General features: G+C 42.0%; 1 protein-coding gene across 1 annotated transcript in view; it reads right to left on the reverse strand.

The window, feature by feature from the left end:
- EBF2 (EBF transcription factor 2) overlaps positions 1 to 20,619 on the reverse strand; it is a 187,192-nt gene that overhangs the window by 43,186 nt on the left and 123,387 nt on the right. Inside the window, exons 7-8 of the mRNA XM_008535733.2 lie at positions 15,869 to 15,950; positions 171 to 288 (exon numbers count right to left, since the gene is read on the reverse strand). Of these exons, the coding sequence (XP_008533955.1) occupies positions 171 to 288; positions 15,869 to 15,950 (200 nt within the window). The remainder of the gene's footprint in view (positions 1 to 170; positions 289 to 15,868; positions 15,951 to 20,619) is intronic.

A 20,619-nucleotide genomic window follows, 5' to 3' on the forward strand; every position in this document is an offset into this window, starting at 1 on the left:
GTTACAACAGAGCTGGCAGGAGTCTGTGTTTATAGCTTTCTTTTAAAACCCACATCGTCTTGTGTACTTTCTCCACTCCCACTCAGTGACATAAAGTTGAAATTCAGACAAGGAAGTTTTTGGAGAACTCATTTGTCTGCCATTCTCAGCCCAGACAGCAGACAGCCTACCTTCTGATGGGTCCAGTCTTCTTGCTCTCCGCCCGTGCTTCGAGTTGTTATGAACAAACATATTGTCGGAAACAGCTAGCACATGTCCATCCACATTCACCGTTGTTGACAGCACAACCTGCATATTTAAAGTAAAAAGGAGGGGGTGGATTTAGTTTCACATAAAGTAGTAAAAGTGGCAGAATTCTGTTTTGCCAGACATCCATATGGCTAATGAGGGACGGACTAGAATTTGGGGACAGGGCCATGCTCTCGGTATCTCAACAGGTGATCTGCCTCCTGTAATTATGGCAGAGTTTTATGGAAAAAGAGGCCACCTTTCGCCCATTTGTTGCCATGTATTTGTATTCAAACTATGCCCAGGTGATGAAGTGGGGAAACTGGCCATCTGCCTGTTGGCTCTAGAAACCTACGTCTCTATCAAAATACTTGGACTATCACTTCAGCTGACTTTCGAGGGGTAGTCACAACAAGGAGGTGACTGTGCCTGGGTCAGGGAGCTGAGATCTAAACACCAGCTGGGAGGTCATTTCTCCAAGCTCAAGAATGGGTTCTTGCACTTCTGCCACGTGCTAGAGTAATGCTGGGCATGGAGATGCTGCATGATGCGTTGTTTGTGGCATCCCCATCTACTAGAAAGCAGTGGCAGAGAAGCTCAGATTTTGAGTGAGAAGATAAGGTTGCTGGAATTTGGTGTTGGAAATGAAGGAAATTTAGTATCTCACCAGAGGGAAGAGAAGAGATGGGTGTGGAGTAGTGAAAGAGCATGGATTTGGAGTCAGACAGAACTAAACTCAAATTCCACAGCTGCTACTTCCTAACTTGTAACCTTGGACAAATTACTCAACCTTTTCGAATCTCCATTCTTTCCTTATCTGTAAAACATAAACAATAATGCCTATCTCAAGGGCTGAATGAGATAAAATAAGGATAAAATGAGACTGTCGATGTAAAGCATTTGGTGCAGGCCCTGCCACGTGCCAAATTAGGATGAGTTCCCATCCTAATCGCCTCACCTCTGCCTTGTTGGACCAGTCAATAGGACAGATTACAATACTCATTGAGCCGCTCCCTAGTCTAAGCTCTGGGGGAGGCTCTAGAAAGGGGAACACAGGGGCTACATAGGTACCAAAAGTTACAAGCTATGGCCCCTACTTTGAGCTTACTTTCAGGCTGGAGACACATGGCTGACACATAAAACAAGCAGCACACAGGATGGGATCAAATTGAGTTCTGTGTGTGCTGCAGATCAGGAGTGCAGGAGGTTCAAAGAGGCGGAGATCAGCCAAGGCTGGAGCAGTCAGGAAAGCGCAGCAGAAGTAAGTGGACTTGAACGTATCCAGTACCTACTTATTTGACCCAGGAAGATGAGCAATCCTAGATATGAGTCTACTTGTCGGGTATGCATGGCAATTATTTTTTTGAGAAAGGAACTTGTTATATATATATATACATTCATACATATGTATAGGCTTTTTGAGGAAAGAGATTGAATAGGTGCATAATGAGGAGCTGTGTTTAAAATGACTATTCCTGGGGCGGGCCCCGTGGCAGAGTGGTTAAGTTTGCGCGCTCCACTTTGGCGGCCCAGGGTTTTGCCTGTTTGGATCGTGGGCGAGAACATGGCACCGCTCATCAGGCCATGCTGAGGCGCCGTCCCACACAGCACAACCAGAAGGACCTACAGCTAGAACATACAACTATGTACTTGGGGCTTTGGGAAGAAGAAGAAGAAAAAAAGAAGAAGAAGAAAATAAGAATGAAAAAATAAAAGACTGGCAACAGTTGTTAGCTCAGGGGCCAATCTTTAAAAAAAAAAAAAAAAGACTCTTCCTGTCTACTCCCCAATTAAATTTGCTGATATTCTACTTATAATTTTTCTGCCACTCCTTCCCTGCTTATTCAATGAAGTGGGGAAAAGTCTTGATCCTGTCCTACTTTCTAACATGAAATAAGATTCATTAGATAGGCCTTAAAAATTTTTCACTATGAATAATTTCAAGCAAACAAAATAAACAGATTAGTATAATGAATTCCCCACTTTGAGGTGAAATTTACACGTATTGAAATGCATAAATCTTAGCTGCACAATTTTGACAAATGGATACACGCAGGTAATACACACCATAACCCAATATAGGACATTTCCATCTCCCCAGAAAGTCATCTTGCGTCTCTTCTCAGTCAATCCTACCCACTGCACCCAACCAAGGCAACAGTCTTCTGATTTTTTTTACCTTAGATAGAGTTTTAGGTGGTATCTTTTAAATGTGTGTGTATATATATACACATATTTTAATATAATAGGGGTTTGAGAGAACCCCTAAAACTATGAGTCCACAAAACATTTCAACTAGCCTAGTCCATGGGCATGACAGCAACATACAGGAAGTTTTACACGGACGTAAGTGGGCTTCAGTCAATCAACCCAAAAGCATTCATTGAGCTCCTGCTACGTGTCAGGTATTATGTCAGGCCCTGGAGATTCAAAGACGACAGAATAATGTGTTCCTAGCCAGCTACGTGTCTCTCACACTTCAGTTCCTCACTTGTGAATGCACTACCACTACAGTATTCCTGCCTCTCTATGATATCGGAACGAACTTAAAGGAACCTCAGTTGTCATTCAGAAAATTATCATCAATACAATTGCTCACAATTCAGGGATGCGGCCTGTCTAGCTCCAGGTCTTTTTGAATTGTATCTACGTTAACATGTTAAGAGTCTGGGGAAAGTTCTTCCAGAAAGCTCCTGTCATGTGGTGACCACCATCAGATGGAGACATCCATCGCTCTCTGCAAGTGTACAGAGGAACGAGTTCTTATCAGGGCCACCCCAGCAGAGCACAAGATGGCATCATAGTCAAAGGGAGAGCGAGGCTGAGTCTCCTGGTCAGGCGGTTAAGGTGAACACGAACATTGCAAGTGCCCACCTCTGTCAATGCCCCCTAAAAATAATAGGGGAACGGGGAGAGAAAGGAAGAGTGAGACCACATTTATGACTTGTGTGTGTGAATGGACTTTCAAAGACCTAGCTGTCATCTCTGGAAAAAACCAAAAACGAGAGGGCGTTTTGGGCTTTAATTGCTAATGGGCTGTCCGCGGCACACTGAGGGGACCCTCGGCCTGCCTGAGGATTCCAGGGAAGTGAAGCACATTCTCCCTGAGACCACTTTAATTCATCCCACAAGCTCCTTGTCCTACTGTACTTTAAAGCTCCTTGTGCTTTCCTGCCACAAAATATGGGGTTTTCTCGAGCCAGCTGATTTCTTCATTGTCCATTTGGGTGGAGTGAGACTCAGTTCCAAAGGGAACATTTCCCGAATGACATACCCTGATGGTTCAGATGCACTTCATTATTTTCTATTAACAATGGAAATAAATTTTAATCTCTTGCTGGCTAGCAATGCCCTCTCATGACAGCAAGGGAATTAACCTGAATTATTTCAGTGTCTGCAAAATTTATTACAAGATTTTAAATTATGTCCAAATGTATGTGCATGTGTGTGTATATATATAGATATGAGGCAAGTTCTCATTTTTAATATCCCAAATATCTTAGACCGTGAGGTATCTAGAAGAGACTGCCAATTAAACTGAATTTGCAAAATGTAAGGGATTTAATTCACAATCTCCACCACGTGAAACTAGACGTGTTTGGTGTTGTTCTTACACGAGGAGACACATACAATATTGACTTTTACATACATTCACTCTATTTCTGGAAGGATTAACTGCATTACAGAGGTGAAGATACACTTGGTACATTCAAAGCTTCGAATTTAACTTCCTTCACTGTTTTCTGATGAACGACGACAACAATGATATTATTCTATTCAGAGAAGTTAAAGTTTCTGAATGTTTGAAGACTAAAGGAAGTGGAATGTGCATTCCAGCATCGTCTCACTCCCAGGCCTTCCCCTTCCACAAGCCAACTTCTTTCCCCTAGTGAGTATTTCCTGGGTCACGAAGGCTGACCTTTTCCATCTGGAATCAATCAGTCAACTCCTGACAACTTCCTGAAACACCTCACTCCATTTCCTGTTCTCTCCCCCTTCTCTCTTTCCCCCTGGTTTGCTTCACTCTTCAAAACTGCAGGCCACAGCAGCTTAATGTTAGAGGGTCAGACACAGTTAGACTCCAAAACACTACACAAGGACACCTTTGACCTTCAAAAATCTTTACATCTTAGCTAAACAAATCAAGGTCAACATTTCTTACCATTACCTTATTAACTATTTGTATGCATCTTTGCCAACGATCTTCTCATCATATAACCATCAATACCACTTGTTCTCCTAAGATCATAAACTGATCTGTTTTAGAAGTAGTAAATTTAGTATTGACAAAGGGTGCCATGGGGGGGGGGGGTACCTGAAACTAAAAATCATGAGCATTATAACAAACATTTGGACAGTATTACATACAAAAGAACTTCTATGCCTCATCAGTGTCTCCTATCACCCAAACCTGATCCTTAGGCATTTCTAAAGCTGTCAGACTCTCTTGGCACTGCCATTCTGCTGGCACAGCCCAAAAGGATGCCAATTAGGAATACAGATGTCCATAATTTGTGTGGGATGGACCCCCGGTTTTTGCTGCTGACACTGGTGACAGCTTTCATTTGTTTCTCATAGTTGGTGTATCTGTATTTTAGCTCAAGCTCCAATAAGAGAGCCTGTAGACCTGAAAACTAAGTCATCATACATTATAGCTCTCCTCAACTGATACATTTCAATTCAATACAAAAGCAACAACCAATTATATTCATGCAAATATTATTTATGATGTGGTACATTTAAGCCAAGGTTCCAAGAAAGAGAAATAGGGATCAAATGAAATTGCTTGCATTTTTTTAAGTGAAAGTAGTTTTTCACTTTTTGCAACTCCTTATTTTGCTAATGCAGTCTCTAATTTTTGGTGAGGCCAGATCAATAAAGATAGACCAATTGGAGAGTGACGGTGCAGCTTCCATTTTGAATCATCCAGTAAAACAGCAGTTTTAGCTAATTATACAGAAATAGAAACATGAATGAAAAGTTTGTATCTCCCCTTGAAAAATACAAGTTTTAAGAACAAAATCTACAAGTGTGTTAGCAATCTGCTAAAAGTACTCAACACAACTCATTGGCTTCCTCAAATTATATTTTTCTTCTCATTACCCAAAAGTACTCCCATGTCCTCACTCTAATAATTCATATAAAGCAGGAGCTGAGTTGTAAGAGCTCTTTCCTGCCTATAAAAGGCCACAGTGGGAATTATCCTTTAGGTGGACACATCCGTTAATCTGCCTGTACAACTAATTTTCCAACAGAGGAATTGTTTCTTTGGTATCAGAATGATAGCATGTGGCATGGAGACTTTTACCAAACCTACTTATTCCCACCCTTGGCTTATTTTTATGGCTCACTCTGAAATGTCTCTGGCTTTTTGGAACATCCCACTTTTTTTTTTTTAAATGTCTATGTTTCTCAAGACTCTAACTTTATGATTTAGTTGAGTTATGTAAGTCAGAGGAATGGCCAGCTTGGAGCCCACTCCCAGCCAGCCTGTCTCAGCTCATACCCAGGTGTTCCTACAAAGACCGTAAGTCTCACACAGGAGGCTAAAAGAAAAAGAGAAGTCCAAATGAAAAATGTGTGGAATGACTAAAAGATCTGCTCCTTGAAACAGACGAGAATCCCAGTGTCTCTAGTCACTGGAGAATAATTACATTGGTTAGAAACCTCCCCATACAGATCAGAGTTCTTGCTTTGAAAACACACCAAATTCTCCCACTAGTCAGACACATTTCCCCTCCATTTCAATGAGGATCATGCACCTCCCAGCTGACTGTGGGGCCTTTGGTAGTTTAATCTCGGTAAAGCTACAATATGCAGCATTTATAACACTCGGTGGAAGACTCTCTGATACCTACTTACAAACACACGTATACCAAGCTAAATAAAATGGTCTCAAAAATTCCTGTTATTTTGCCAAGTATGGAAAAAAATTCTTTATGACATTTTACATCTGGAAATGGAATTAAATTCATGATGTGCTTCTCCCTTATAACTGTTCAGTTGCTATATATGTTATTTCAGCTTTCCCCAAGCATACCTATTATGTGGGATTTTATTTTCCACCTGTGGACGGAGGAAAGAGACACAGAGACCATTAAAGGGACAGAGAAAATCAAGACAAACTTCTGGTTGTTGTGGGCAACCAAGTGTGGAGTCCATATCACAAGAAGAAACACCCCGTTGGTGTTTTTATGCCCTGGCAAATTCTCACAGTCAAGAAGGGGAATCTGATGAAACAGTTTTGTCTAAGCCTCCATTAATTCAACCCAGGCCAACTACAAACAAATTGGCTACTGTGAATTGTTTCTCCTTACCACTTCATTCTTGGCACACTTCATATTTTCAGACCAGATTTAAAGCCCAGATTCTTCTTGGTTACTGGACTCCAGAGTCTCCAAAATTACCTTTAAACACCTACCCCACAAGTATGGATTTTGTCATCTTTTTTTTCTTTTAAAGGAATTCCCAGAATTCTTAGCAAGCGCTGTTGTTTCATACTCCCTAAGGCTAAACTTTCTTTTCAGAGAAGTATCAAGTACCAAACGAGAGAACACAAAGTTGATTGCTTTGGGGACACATGTAGGGCATTCTGCAGTTGCTCACACCAAGGAAGGGGGGGCCGTGGCATTAATGATATAGCTCCTGCAAAGATTTTTTTTTAATTATTTTATTGAGGTCCTATTGGCTTATAACTTTGTGTAAATTTCAGGTGTGCATTATTATATTTCAGTTTCTGTGTAGACTGCATCGTGTTCAGAATATATTTTCTACAGTAACCAGACAGCACTGTGTTTCAATCAGTCAGAGGTACTCTTGACACTCCCAGGCACTGTGCTCCATGCAATGGAGGCTTACGGAAACAGTCACCACCTCAAGGAGCTTAGCATGTAGGTGAGGAAGCACAACAAACACTCTACATAATCAGAAAATACTACTATACAGTAACACATAATCGAGGACTCAGTTGTGTGGCCATTGTATACTCTAGGAGTCCAAAGGTGAGAAACATTAACCTGAACTGAAGGCAGTAACAAATATTTCCATCACGGAAATGAGATTTGAGATAGACTACAAAGAGTTGAAAAACTTTTTTTATATAACTTGAGGTTACTGAAATGATTATTCTGGCACTTAAAAAAAAATTCTAATTGGCATAAGTGGAGTAGTGTGCCAAAGAGCATTTCTACTGGCATATTTTGGCAAATTTTGCTTAGGACGGATACCTTTTAGAGATTATTTTTTAAAAAACCAGTTGAATATGTTCAGAAATCAAGTGGCAATTTTTTTAAACCAGACTTTCATGTCATCAGGGAGCCCAAAGGCCATTAACCTGCTTTATAACTAAATTTCCCTTCATCCCAAAGGCCGTGGACATTTGCTCCTTCCACCTTACCTCATTTTTTCCATCGAACCCATTGCTTTTCCCATCTAAAATGTACGCCAAGCGGGATGGTTATGGTCAAGGGCAGTCTTTTACTAGCAAACATTCTGAGAGCCACAGGTGCGCCTTAACACATCTGACACAGTTCTAGATTTGGCCAGGCCCTTCTCTCCCACTGAATCCACCCTCTAGGGACCTCGGGAATCACCTGTCGTTCATCAAAAATTAGGAGCATGAAGAAGCAGTGTAAGAATCTATGCACTCTCATTGCAAAACTGAGAAAGCTTTGCTTTCCAGGAAGCTCTGCATCTGATGGTTCTGGAATGTGTTCAGGGATAGGTTTTAGGGCTCAAATGTGAGTCTCCTAAAATGTTTGAGCATTTAGGCTTTGTTTCCACCTAACCGAAATTCGACATAGCCTTTCCCAAAAGTTATGTAGGCAACTGCCTGCTTTCACTTCTCTTCCTTCTCTCTCACAAACAGCTCAAAACACATTCCTATGTGAGTTGGTCAAAATTCTTATCACCTTGATTCTTGTTCCTATTTGAGACACCAAGAGTGAGGGAGTGGGGGTGGTAGAAGGGTCTACTGCCAGAGAAAAGCTTGAAGTGACTGACAGAAAGCCTTCCCCAAGCTTCAGCATTACACTGAGTGAAAGATCCTCAGACCCTTGGAGGTGTGCTTCTGGCTCCAGTAGATAATTACTGTTTCTTAACCTGGACTATCTGGTTTGTTTTACCACCAGATAATGGACTCACCTGTTGATCAGAGAGGCCACAAGTCAAGTGATTTTCACTATGTGCTTTAAAACCACTGCTCGGTAGCACAGCAACCTTCAAACGGTGCATGAGATCACAGAGCAGCTGGAGTAGCTCTTGAACTGAAAGATTGGAACTGAAGAAACCTGCAGGCAGCTGGAGCTGTATTAAATTTTTACCATTTGGAGTTAATTTAAACTCTTGTTTCCCTCTTCAACCGGTGTGAGAGAAACATTCAACATTTTTTATTTAAGGAAAATAGACGGTGGTGCTATTAAAAAGTTTTATGTAAGAGCTGGGGGTTTAAGAATCGTACAGGTTTGTTGGCTGGATCTTGGCCCCGTTCCAAGACATGAGTAGCCCTGCCCTTTGCTCTTGCATCGTTTAGTCAAATAGACTAATGGCTAACACCCAGCTGTGTGGACTAGGTCTCTTTGTCATCTGCATTGATTCCTTATTGTTCCTGAGCATGTTGCATCCAGCATGTTGCATTAACAGGCTCTAGGCCTCTCACATTATCCAGCTACCCCGAGGATGTCAGCCAGTCCTCACATGGCCTCACTTCCTTTCTTCATTCTAATAGAGGACAGCTTTGTGTCTTCTGTCCCCTTCTCCACCACTGTGCACTTCTTCTCTCTTCCTCAGAGGTCTGACAGACCTGCTAGGTGTGTCCTCTCAAAGCGCCAACCCTCTCCCTCACCCCCTTCAAGTTCCCTCAAGACGCCCTCCTAGCAGGCCCCCCCCGGGGTGTGCGCAGATCCCTATAAGCAAACAGGAATCACCTCAGCACTGACGACTTTCCCAACCCGGCCCTGAAATGACTTTTCTTTCCCTCTCCACACATCTTGACCTCTTATCTCTTGGGGCAAAGGATGGCAAGACCTGTATATGAATCTCGGTCTTCTCCCTAGCCTAACTGTATAAAAAAAACCCAAAATGATGATTTGGTGGACCTAATCTAAAGAGGGAATAATTTAGTGGGTGAACTTGAGATACCCAAGAGTCACTCAGAAAAGTTCAGCAAATGGCAATAAGACTCTTTATCCTAATTACAGGAAAGCTATAAGTTTGAATGAGGGAGTTAATTTAAAATGATTCTAGGGTTGGAGATGTGTCAAGGCACCTGCTACCGACTCCAGAATTACTAATGTACAAGTTGGAGCTGCCCATATGATAGAAAACACCCCAGCCCTCTATAGTGGGGTGTTTAAAATAGAGTCTTTCCGAGGCGGAGGAGTAGGGGGATTGGTACCCAGGCCTCTAAGCATCCCAATCTCAAGTAAACCATCTGCTCACTTCAGCGTCCTATTACAGCTGACACTGTGGAAAACTCTGAAAACTATTCAGAAAGAGCATCCACACTTACTATTGTTTTTTTTTTTTTTTTTTTTGAGGAAGATTAGCCCTCAGCTAACTACTGCCAGTCCTCTTTTTGCTGAGGAAGCCTGGCCCTGAGCTGACATCCGTGCCCATCTTCCTCTACTTTATATGTGGGACGCCTACCACAGCATGGCGTGCCAAACGGTGCCATGTCCGCACCGGGGATCCGAACCAGCGAACCCTGGGCTACCGAGAAGCGGAACGTGCAAACTTAACCGCTGGGCCACCGGGCCGGCCCCCACACTTGCTATTGTTATAATGGTGGGTGTCATTTAATTCCCACATTTCCTGTACTTGAGCACACCACCGAGTTCCAGCAGGCAACACAGAGACAACCGGCCCCACGCTGGGCCCCTGTGCTTCCAGGCAGGTCACTTAAAGACCATAGAGAAGCAGAGCTCAGCTATGTAAATCACTCATTTATCTTATTTTCCTTATCTCCCCACTACCCCGGAAGTCCCTGAAGGGTAGGGAATTTTATCTGTTTTGTTTGCTGACGTATCTCCAGCACCTAGGATAGTACATGGCACACAGAGTTTCCTCAGTAACCTTGGTTGGGTGAATGAATAAATGAATGAGTGCATCCATGTTTTCACCGTGACTTGCAGCAGACCCAGGTAGCCTATCTAGGAGCGTGAGCTGGCAACAACAGCCCTGATCATTGTCAACATCCACTGCATTTTAGAATTTGAATGTGGGAAATGACAACATGGCTGACTCCTCCTTTTCTTGGCTTGATTTTCTTCTGGATTTTCCAACTACCTGATCTTTACTCACAAGACAGAGAAATAAAGACTGGGGTTCATTATGTCTTAACAGGCCTGTCAGCTTCAACTAGACATACATTTCTTTTCCTTTCCTTCACTGAGCTGTTAATCTGAGAGTTTCACCTAATTATTCGACTTCAAGGAAGGCAGAAGTGATTTTCTGCATTCACAGTTCATGGATTTAGATACGTTGGGGGTCCTGGAAATCTTTTGTTTTTTCCCTTCCTTCCTTTCTTTTTCTTTCTCTTTCGTAAAAATTCATTTAATAACAATTTATTGAGCTCTGTAGAGTGGCTGGCATTGTTCTAGGCATTGAGGAGAAATACAAAAATAAATAAAACATATCAATTACCCTCAATCAGCACATGGTCTATTGTATAAACAATAACTGCAAGACAATGTGCTCAATGATGTAGTCAAAGCTTATGGAGAATGGTATGTTGGCACAGAAGAAGGAGCCAATAGTTCTGCCAAGAAGAGTCAGAATATGCCTCACAAAGGAGGTGACACTCAGGTGTAGTCTTGAAGCATAAGTAGAAGTCACAAGTTGCAGAGGGGTGAAGTGTTCTCAGGCAGAGGGGCGACCATGTGGAAAGCTTCCAGGTAATATTCCATGTAGTAGAAATTAGTGAGGTGTGCCTGGTGAGTGGGGGGCATATGGAAACATTTGGAGATGGGCGTGGCAGAAGCGTTGCCGGGTGTGAAGCTATTACCAGCCAGGCCTTTTTAAATATGAGCTTTTGTTGATGGACAGTAGATATTTATAACATGTTTTAAGCAGAGGAGCGATATGTTTTAAAAGATAACTTTGGCAGCCGCGCTGAGGATGGATTAGACAAGGAGTAGGGGTAGGGCCTACTGCAGTTTTCAGGAGAGAGAGATGGATTTAACAGATACTTAGGAGGAGGAAGTGACACTTTGACAATAAATAAGGAGGGCAGGAATCAGGGAGTAAGTATTGAGTTCTGTTGTGAACATGTGCTCATTCATTAGTCATCCAAGGGAAGATGCCCAGGAGGGAGGTAGAGCTGTATGTCTCCAGCTCCAAGAAGGGTGAAGTCTGAGGATATGGATCAAGGAGTCATTTGAGAATAGATGGCATTTAAAGCCAAGAGAGTAGGAAGATCATCAGGAAAAGTTCTAAGTGGAAGGTCGCCATCATAAGGGTTAAATTATATGGCGGATGCCCGTTTGGTGTTGGATGAATTTCACTTCTTTAAATCAGGAGTCCATGGAACCCTAAGAGATGTTTCAAGAGGTCTGGGAACCCCTAACATTTTAAGTAAAATTTTGTTTAAACGTAGCTTTTTGTTGGCACAGAGACTCTAGCTTTTGCCAAATTCTCAAAGAGATCTGAGCCAAAAAAGGGTTAAAACCCACTGTGTTTCAATAAATATTTTATATGTCCATGATACTTAGAATTAAATTGAATTAAAGAGAAGTTTTCAGCCTGCAAAATAAGTGCTATATAATGGTTTTGTTCTCACTTGATCATTTTTAGGAAAAGAATCTAGGTTCCACCAGTGTTTTGGGGATGGGGAAAGTGGAGGGAGGAGAGAGGCAACAGAGTTTGGTTAGATTTATGATTTGGTTAGAAATATTTCATATTTCTATTTTGTTCAGATCAAAAAACCACAAAAGAGTACTTCAGATTAAATCTATGTTTGATCATAAAACAAAAGTGGACAATTGAAATAATTACCTGTGTGGTTTAAAATGATTACCTTTGTCATTCTGAATGAGAAATACATTCCAGGAATTCCTACATTACCATGCCTTCAGATCCCTCTCCCCACCACCACGACTACCTACTCTCTCTGGTTTCGTTTCATATTTTGAACTTGATCCATGTTTCTCATTTGACCATTATAGCACATAGTCAAGTCTTTCTCCATTTTAGCCTTCTCCATGTAAGAGAGCTTTCAGTGAAGGTTATATTCTTTTTTCAAAAACTTTTTTTTTTAAAAGATTGGCATCTGAGCTAACAACTGTTGCCAATCTTCTCTTTTTTTTTTCTTCTCTCCAAAACCCCCCAGTACCTAGTTGCATATTCTAGTTGCAGGTCCTTCTGGCTCTGCTATGTGGGACGCCTCCTCAGCATGGCTTGATCAGGGGCGCTAGGTCTGCGCCCAGGATCCGAACCAGCAAAACTCTGGGCTGCCAAAGCGGAGCGTGAAACTTAACTGCTTGGCCATGGGGCTGGCCCCGAAGGTTATACTCTTAATAGAATCTGAGTACAGTATAAAAGTTGCCAATTCTTTTGTGCACCAAAGGACATTATTAAGAAAGTAAAAAAGACAACAATGGAATGAGAAAAAATATTTGCAAATCACTTATCTGATAAGGACCTAGTATCCCGAATATGTAAAGACCTCTTACAACTCAACAATAAAAAGATAAATAACCCAATCTAAAAATGGGCAAAGGATTTGAAGGAACAATTATCCAAAGAAAGCATACAACTGGCCAATAAGTACATGAAAAGGTGCTCAACATCATTAGTCATTAGGGAAAGACAAATTAAAACCACAATGAGATACCACTTCATACTCTTAGGATGACTAGAATTTTAAAAAATTAAAAAATAGAAAATAAGAAATGGTAGAGATGTGGAAAATTGGAATCCTCATACAATACTGATGAAAATGTAAAATGGTGCAGTCACTATGGAAAACAGTTTGGCAGTTCCACAAAAAGTTAAAGATAGAGTTACCATATGACCCAGAAATTCTACTCCTAAGTATATACTCAAGAGAATTGAAAACATATGTTCACTAAAAAACTTGTACATGAATGTTCACAGCAGCATTATTTATAATAACCAAAAAGTGGAAACAATCCAAGGGTCCATCAACTGATAACATAGATAAACAAAACATATATTCTTACAAAGGAATATTATTCAGCCATAAAAAGGAATGAAGTACTGATACATGCTACAACATGGATGAACCTTGAAAACATCATGCTTAGTGAAAGAAACTAGACACAAAAGGCCACGTAGTGTATGATCCCATTCATACAAAACGTCCAGAATAGACAAATCCACAGAGGCAGAAAGTAGATTAGTGGTTGCCAGTGGTTGGGGAAAGAAGAGAATTGAAAGGTAGGGTGTTTCTTTTGGGGATGATGGAAATGTTCTGGAATTATATAGTGGTGATAGTTGTACAACATTGTGAATATACTAAAAGCCACTGAATTGCACACCTTAAAATGGTTAAAATGGTGAGTGGTACATTATATGAATTTTATCTTAATAAAAAATGCAAAAAGGGCTGGCCGAGTGGCATAGTGGTTAAGTTTGTGTGCTCCGCTTTGGCGGCCTGGGGTTCACCAGCTCATATCCTGGGCGCGGACCTACGCACCGTTCATCAAGCCATGCTGTGGCAGCATCCCACACAGGAGAACTGGAATGACTTACAACTAGGATATACAACTATGTATTGGGGCTTAAAAAAAATGAAAAAACAAATTGCCAATTGACTTTAGCTCTACCCCAGAAATAAGACAATCACAGAACCCACAAACTTTCTTTTATTATCTTTTCCATTGTCTTTGTAAAAGTCAAATGCCTTCACATAGGATGAGTATTTCTCATTTGAGGGCAGCAATATTTATTCTAACTGTTAAAACCTCAGCACATGGGAAACCTCACATGGTGAATACCTGAAGAAGCGCAGGCAGTACTGGGGCGCATTTGCTGAGTGAGTTCATTTCTAAAGTCGGGATAAATCAAATGACAAGGCATTTTATTAAACGCTTCTCCAAATTTATAAGAGTATTCTCAAACTTGAAACTCTTTGGAAGTGATGCTAGAGAATAAGGAGGGTAAGAACCCAAACCGCCAACTTCTCTTCCCGGCCTCCGTTTCTTCTGGAAGGGAAAGCTAGCCTTGGTCATGGAGGCACTCTGGGATTCTCTTGAATTTCACACTCTTTGGGACTGAGATTATTTACACTCCCATGTGGAATACTGAGTACCATAAACTTCCACCACAGTGTTCCTGCTTGATCCCAAGAAAGCTCATTCCTTTTATTTCTACTTGTCTTCACATCGTACAGCAAAGGGGAAATCCGTGTGATGGAGAGGAGGGGCTTAACTTTTTTAAGAGAGGCTGGTGACAGTGCTAAATAACTAACAAAAAGTGTCCCGGCCCCAGCAAGATTGATAACCATGATGCGGTTAAAAAAATAACAAGAATTCCTTTTCAAAGTCGTTCTCCCTGGCCTTGTCTGTGTGCCCATCTTCCCTATTAACTCTTTAATGATTCTGTTCCTAAACCACAGAAGCTCTCTGAGTGACAGGCAGGAGCAGCTACATAATTTGTGGGGTCCAGGGCAAAATGAGTATGTGCGGCCCCTTGTTCAGAAATTATTAAGAATTTCAAGAAGGCAAGGCAAAGCACACACGTCGCAGACCCCTGGTCTGGGGGAAGGAGTTTGATCAGACAGATGTCCTGGCTCCTGGCTCCACCACCTCCTTCCTGTGATTAGAGGTGAGTTACCTAAACTCCCAGAACCTTGCTTTCCTCACCTGAAACCGAAAGCTAATAATGCCCACCTCTCTCATTGCTGCCAGGATTTTTCTTAGGGTCTCAAGCTTGAACACTATTGTTTAACATGTTTTCAATTTTTCTATGGGGAAGGGAGCACTATGTATTTCGATTGGGCAGGAATGGCAGGAAAGCCATTTGGTGGATTAAATATGGGTCCTCCAAAGATTAAGGAAGGGGGCCAAGCGGGGCTGCGCTCCCTCTCATCTCCAACCTGACACGCTTTGCCTCGCCCTGTGTTTTTATTAGCTTGTATCCTCGGTACATCAGTGGCAAGGGTGATGAAACCGGTGGCAGATTTAACTGCCAGGCAGCTGGGTCACCGTCCCGTGGGTCTTGTTGTCATGCTGCGATCTTAAAGCGAGCACGGCTGTTTGGGCCGCGCTTTCCACAAGACTCCGAGAGAGCCCACTGAATAGTTAATCGATGGAAAAGGAGAGGAAGAAGCTGTTGCTTGCAGAAAGCACAGAGAAGCTGCTTTGAAAAATCCCAAGGTGGCTGAATATCAAGAACACGGTTCCTGCTGTGGGCAGCTGTGTGTGCAAACGGCAGCCTGAGGGCTTAAAATCAAATCTCCAGCATGGGTTGGTGCCCCTCCCCTGGGGCTTTGGCAATGGAAGCAGAGGCCTAAACACTACAAAATGAAGAAAGCCTCAGCGCTATGGAGGAGGGTGATCATTTACAGTTAGCAGCATCACTGAATAATGTTTTCTAAAGGAAAAAAGAAAAAGAAAAAGAGTGCTGAGGAGAGGAAAAACTGGATGGCTTATTTAAAAGGAAAGCGCTGAGGGCCCCTTACCTGAAACCTTCTCATGTCCCTTGGGTTTCCCGCTGTTTTCAAACAATTCTGATTGCACTTGAGGAAAAATTTTAAAAAGAATCTGTGAAGAGAAAGCAATGTGTTACATTTTTACGTAAACATTTTTTCAGAGAGAATATATCTGCATTATATTAGATCTGATTCGAAAGTGATTGTGTTTCAGGTCTGGGGAATTTCAGCCGCCCTGCCTGTGAAGCAACACGGCTGACCCTCTGCAACTTGAACTTGTAAATGTGGCTGTTTTCAGTCCCAAGTCCTGCGCCGCCTGCTTCATGACTGTTGAGGACTGTGAACTGGTTCACAAGCTGGTCTGGTGCGTACGCCCACCCCCAAGTTGCTAGAGCATTCTCTCTCTCCAAAAAAAGCCTTCAAAAGCAGCAGTGACTCCTGCCGTGCAAAAATGTCTTACTCCAGAGGGTTAAAAATGGCACGATTAGCCCAGAATCCTAGCGCTCCTCACATCTGTGGCTTTCCGCTGGCCACACACACCTTCGTGCTCACACACCCTCATGCTCACACACCTCACATGTACACCCTCACACACAAAGCAGACCTGAGATTTTCAACCAATGTACATAAAGTCAGAAAATGGTACGTTACCATCCAAAGACAGAGTCTTTCTGTGAAGGCGTACGCCGGGGTTGTTATGATTAATAGCAAGTGTGAATGTCCTTTCAGACCCTCTATAGATTATCCAGAAAAATACAAAGGCACAGAATAACTGTGTGAGGTTATCATTCATAAGACATATTGTTTAAGCCAACATTCTCCTAAATAACCTGTTTGTGCAATTTTAAAATTAGGTATCTTGAATCAGACAAGTACATCAGCCAAGAAAAATGGCAGAAGTGGCCTTTTCAGCCACTTACCTATTTAATGTTTGGAATTTTGTTTCAAAATACAATAAGTTTTTCATTTATTTCACTTGCAGAGTCCTTTCCCTAAAAAAAAAAAAAAAAAAAAAAAAATCCAGCTTTTGCAGTGTTAAAGTCCCAGGTGAGCTAGGCCTCTTTCCCTTTCTGTTACTATGACAACGAAATTTTACCGCAGTCCCAAAGTCCCTTCAGAACTCTCACATCCATGCCTTGAATTAGAACTTTAAAGGAAAAGATATACATTTTCCCCAGGATTTACCAACAAAAATAAGGAGAAATCAACAATGCTTCCAAAAATTCTATTTTAAAGCAACGGTTGGTGAAATGCTCTCACGGTGATGGTTTATTTTTATTTATTTTTTTAACAATCACACAAAAGAATTAGAGAGCACTCCAATTAATTGTATTTATCACTTATAACAAAACCTGCTGGGAAGATAAACAGTAAATGATAAAGGAGGGGAGAAGGAGCATGGCACTCTCCAGAGTGTTTTCGGTATCTGAGGTTCTTTAACACCGGATTTGGTAAACATATTTGGCCACGTGCTCTTGACCCTATCTATGAATGAGATTGGGTGTGAATTTGGAAATAACAGCTAAATATTTTTTTGTTATTTTATAACATCTGCTTTTCACTTCTTCTGGGGTGTGTGCGAAGGGGTCCAGGGTCTGCATCTGAGCGACCTCCAGAAGGACGAGGAGCAGGGAGGGCTGTGCACTGCTCTTGGCGGTGTGCGCACTCGCAGCCTGCCCCCATGTCCTAAAGTGCAGTAAACGTCTGCCCGAAGCAAGCGGAGCGCCTTAGAAAGGACTGCAGCTTTTATTTAAGAGAAGATTGACCAGAATTCAAACATTTTATTTTTTTAAGGGGAAGAGTCTTCCATTTGCACATTCATAGCACAGTCAGCTATAGCCACTTACAATGCACAGAGGATCTCTCACGATATACTTAGAACTTGCCTTTTTCTCGCTTGTGTTTCTCTCCAAACAATAGCCCTCGACCCCACACCACATCTGTCCAACACCCCCGTCAGTGATTTACTTCTTTTCCTCTATTAAAACCAAATCGAGTTGCTTTTTCTCACTAACTCCTTGAGTTTGGGAAAGTTCTGCCACACTGGGCTCCTCATAATGCATTCTGTGTGTTATAGCCCCCCTTACCTACCCCATCCCTGCTCCAAAACGTATCTGGTGAAAACATTAATGTTCACGAAGGCACTATTATATGAATGGTGTGGTGGGTGGGAAAGTGCAAAGGAGATAAATGTTTACATAAAACAGAATTGATTTAAGGGAACAAGGGGCCTGCTGAAAGCCTTTATTCATTTTAAATTAGGACCCTTAACAGTTCTTTGGATGGGAAACACCCTGTGTTGACTGTTTCGCTGGCCTGAGGTCTGAGTTTGTAACCTACACAGCCCCCTGCACACTAAGGAGATACATTCTGTTCACAAAGGGGAAGAGGGCGGTGGAAGAGGGTGGGAGTAAGGGAAGAGGGAGAGAGAAAATTCTCTGACATTGTGTGCTACTTTCTAAAAGAAGGCACAGCCACTCCTAAATGACTAGCAACAGAAATTAAGGCCTGGATATTTTATATGTGGGCCTAAAAATTAATTGAAAGAAATTCTGGGACTTTTGACATCTCTAATTTTTTGTCTCTTCCTTTTACTGATGAATTCCACCTCTCTCCCCATCACCCCCTCCACCCACTGTGCTCAGGGTCTTGGTGCAGAACCCTGTACTAACCATACCATTCATTAACCATGGGGTAACTTGCAGGGAACAAATCCCCTGGGTCTGGATCCCTCTGAAGCCAGAGCTGCCTGGAAAATGTCAGCTCTCTCCACTCAGAAACGGGAAACCAAAATGAATTACGAGATTCAGACCAAATGCGCAGATCCTCATCAGCATGGAAGTTGCTATTTCCACTTTCTCCAAACAATGTTGACTACATAAATATTATGACCACTTAGTGTGGTCCACTTTACAGGGCTTCTGATCCCATCCCTTAAGAGTAAACACTGACAACTCTCGGTTTATCCTTGCTTTACAGATAAAGAGGAATAGAGAGGTGGGGTCAAAACAGGAACTCAAGCCCTTAGATTTCAGTCTGGTTCCTAGGTCAACCGTGGCGATATAATGTACCAAAAGGCATTCTTTCATTCCACAAATATTTAGTAAATGCTGACAGTGTGCTCGTCTCGACTTGCTACCAACTAACTATGTAACCAAGTTACCTCACTTCCTGGGGCCTCAGTTTCTTCAGCTGTTAAAAAGAGGGTTTAACTGGATTATCTCTAGGGCTCCTTCAACATTAATATTCTATGATTGCAAAGAAAAATCTGTAGAGTTGAGAACCTTCCAGAAATGGCTACATTGGGGGAAGAAATCACTGAAGACAAAAAGACTATTTTTTACTTATTTTGACTATTTTGAACTTATTAAAGCTCAACAGGGGTGTGTGGGGGGGTTTTCTGCAATAAGTCAAACCCACTGACTGAGACTGAGAAAGAAGAATCATCAAGGATAGCTGATTGGTGGAAAACGGGGCATCTTGGCTGATGCTCTGGCCAGAGCTGGCATTGCCTCAGGGTTGATGGGCAGGTTATTCAGCGAGATGCACCATTCCCTTCGGATCCTTTCTCTATGCTTCTGAAGTAGGAGAAGGTGGCTCAAGAATATCACATCAGAGCCATCTCTGTCCCTGCTCACCAGCCTGTGTGCTCCAGCAGCTGAAGGGTACGGGGGTCACAGAGCGGAGGGGAAGAAGGCTTGCCAAACATCTACTCTGTGCCATGCTCCAAGCTATGTGCTTGATACACAATGCCTCATTTATTTCTCACAATATCTTTATGAGTCCAAATCATCTCACAGCTGGGAAAAACAAAGGCACCAAGAATTTAAGAAATTTACCCAAGCTCACACAGCTTGTAAATGGCAGAGACAAGGATTTGAACCTGGGTCTCTCCGGCAGCAAGGTCCATCTGGTGTTCTGTTCCCTGCACCAATTAGATTATGGTGATAGTTGCGCAACTTTGTGAATATACTAAAAACCAATGAATTGCACACTTTGAAAAGGTGAACTTTATTGGATGTAAATTATATCTCAATACAGCTATTTAAAAAAAAATCTTCAGAAAACATATTCTGAAAAAAGAAGAAGAAAAAAAATAAAAACCCAAGAAGGATTCTGGTTTCTTGGAAAGTGAGCGGATTATAGCAGCCCAAGAGGAAAACATTAGGTCAAAGATAGTTGCATGACAGTAAATGCCTACTATTGAAAACCCCTGCTGAATTTATTTATTTGCTCATTTGATCAGTTATTAAGCGTGTAGTAGGTGCTGTGAAGCTTCAGGCACCATGGCAAACGACATGGACAAAATCCTCGCCCTCATGGAGCACACAACCAAAGTATTCAAAATATGCTTCTGTAGATTCTGAGATGAATCTGGAGACCCCTGAACATGGGTCGAAGATCCCAGGGGATTACCTAGTACCCCCAAAATCTCTTCTGCTCCCAATCTCTGGAATATTGGAAATTCAGCACTGTTCAAGAACAGAACGAAAGCTCCTAGATGGCTCTAGATGCATCCTCAGCCCATTCGACATAGAAACTGAGATTCACACTAGATGCACAGATAGGGTGCAGAGTTAAGGCTCAGTGGTGGGGCAGCGGGGGTCTCTAAATCACAGGATGGGTAAGTACTTAATAGTCATGATAGACTCCAGGATCATACCCAATGATCTGACTAGTACAAAACCCAGCATAATCTTTCTCCAGATTTGTGGAAGAGGCCACTCAATTTTATCTCCAATTTGAAATCCCAGATATAGGGCATTCTAAAAAATTATAAT

The sequence above is a fragment of the Equus przewalskii genome, chromosome 2, assembly GCF_037783145.1.
Source record: "Equus przewalskii isolate Varuska chromosome 2, EquPr2, whole genome shotgun sequence".
In the NCBI taxonomy this organism is placed as follows: domain Eukaryota; kingdom Metazoa; phylum Chordata; class Mammalia; order Perissodactyla; family Equidae; genus Equus; species Equus przewalskii.